We start from the raw sequence: 1,182 nt of genomic DNA, 5'->3' as shown, positions 1-1,182 counted from the left end.
TGTCCTTCTACTGACAATCTTGGACTCTGAGCTACGTGGGGTCACTGCACTCCTGGGCCCAATAAAGCCTCTAGTTGGATTCAGCTGGTGTAGTTCAGGTTGTGTGATTCATTAGGGAAGGAGTAAGCAGATGCATGTGACGCTCTGACTTAGGAGCATGTGAGATGTTTTCCTCTGATGACAACACGCCTCTGTAACTCAGATAATGGAGAGGTCAGCACAGAAGTATGAAGGGAGGGGGGCTCCCAGGGGAAAACTGCTGTGCGGAGAGTTAATCCCACACCTGGCAGGAAATAAGCCCTTAAACTGTTGCACCAGCTGCTCTGAAGTTGATCCCTGTGCTCGCTGTGCACTGAGCGCCCCCTGGCGTCCAGAGCATCCCCTGCAGCCCAGCCCTCTTGTCTTTTTCAAGGAGGTTTATGCCTGGGCTCACCCTGACTTCCCCTCACTGTGTCTCTAGTACAGTAATACACGGCCGTGTCTTCAGTTTTCAGGTTGGTCATTTTAAGAGAGACTGTGTTGGTAGGGTTGTCTCTGGAGATGGTGAATCTTCCCTGAACTGATGGAGCATACCACTGATTTTTTCCAGATGGTTGACTAACTCCTGCCACCCACTCCAGCCCCTTCCCTGGAGCCTGGCGGACCCAGTTCATGCTGTAGTCAGTGAAGGTGAATCCAGAGGCTTTGCAGGACAGGCTGAGAGACCCTCCAGGCTGCACCAAGCCTCCCCCAGACTCCACCAGCTGAACCTCGCACAGGGCACCTGCAAACAGAGAAACAGACTGAGAACAGCCCCTGAGGAGCAGTCTCAGCTGATTCTGATGCAAAGGGACACACCTTTGACAGCGATGAGGAGGGAAGCCCAGAGGAGTGCAGACCCCATGGTGTGGACACTGGGGATGGACTCACACGGGAAGGCTCCTCACAGGGCTCTGCAGGTGCAGGAGATGAGCTGGTTTTCATGACTTGGGGAGGGGCAACATTTGCATGTCTTTCCCCTGTGGTCATGTCTGAACTGTCAGCAAGGCTCCTCCTCCCTGTCTTTGATGCTGGTGGGGCATCAGGTGGACAAGGATGCCTGTTCCTGGACTGAGAGGCACTCTGCAGGTCTGAATATTCCAGTTCTTTCTCCATGAATACTGATAGACACACTACACTGGGGTACAAAATCGGATATTTAAG

At 53.0% G+C, this 1,182-nt stretch overlaps 1 gene segment (V, D, J or C); it reads right to left on the bottom strand.

Moving 5' to 3' along the window:
- Positions 1–449: 449 nt before the first annotated feature.
- On the bottom strand, positions 450–944 carry LOC123817866 (the record flags this gene model as incomplete). The annotated part of the segment is given in 2 exon segments: positions 450–763; positions 838–944. Coding segments are annotated over 2 exon segments (360 nt in total), but the record flags the coding sequence as incomplete, so codon positions are not given.
- Positions 945–1,182: the final 238 nt, after the last annotated feature.

The sequence above is a fragment of the Phyllostomus hastatus genome, unplaced genomic scaffold, assembly GCF_019186645.2.
Source record: "Phyllostomus hastatus isolate PE091 unplaced genomic scaffold, TTU_PhHast_1.1 phas_contig_2163, whole genome shotgun sequence".
NCBI lineage: Eukaryota > Metazoa > Chordata > Mammalia > Chiroptera > Phyllostomidae > Phyllostomus > Phyllostomus hastatus.
Note: the sequence above shows the minus strand (reverse complement) of the source record. Positions and strands in the feature narration are given on the sequence as shown.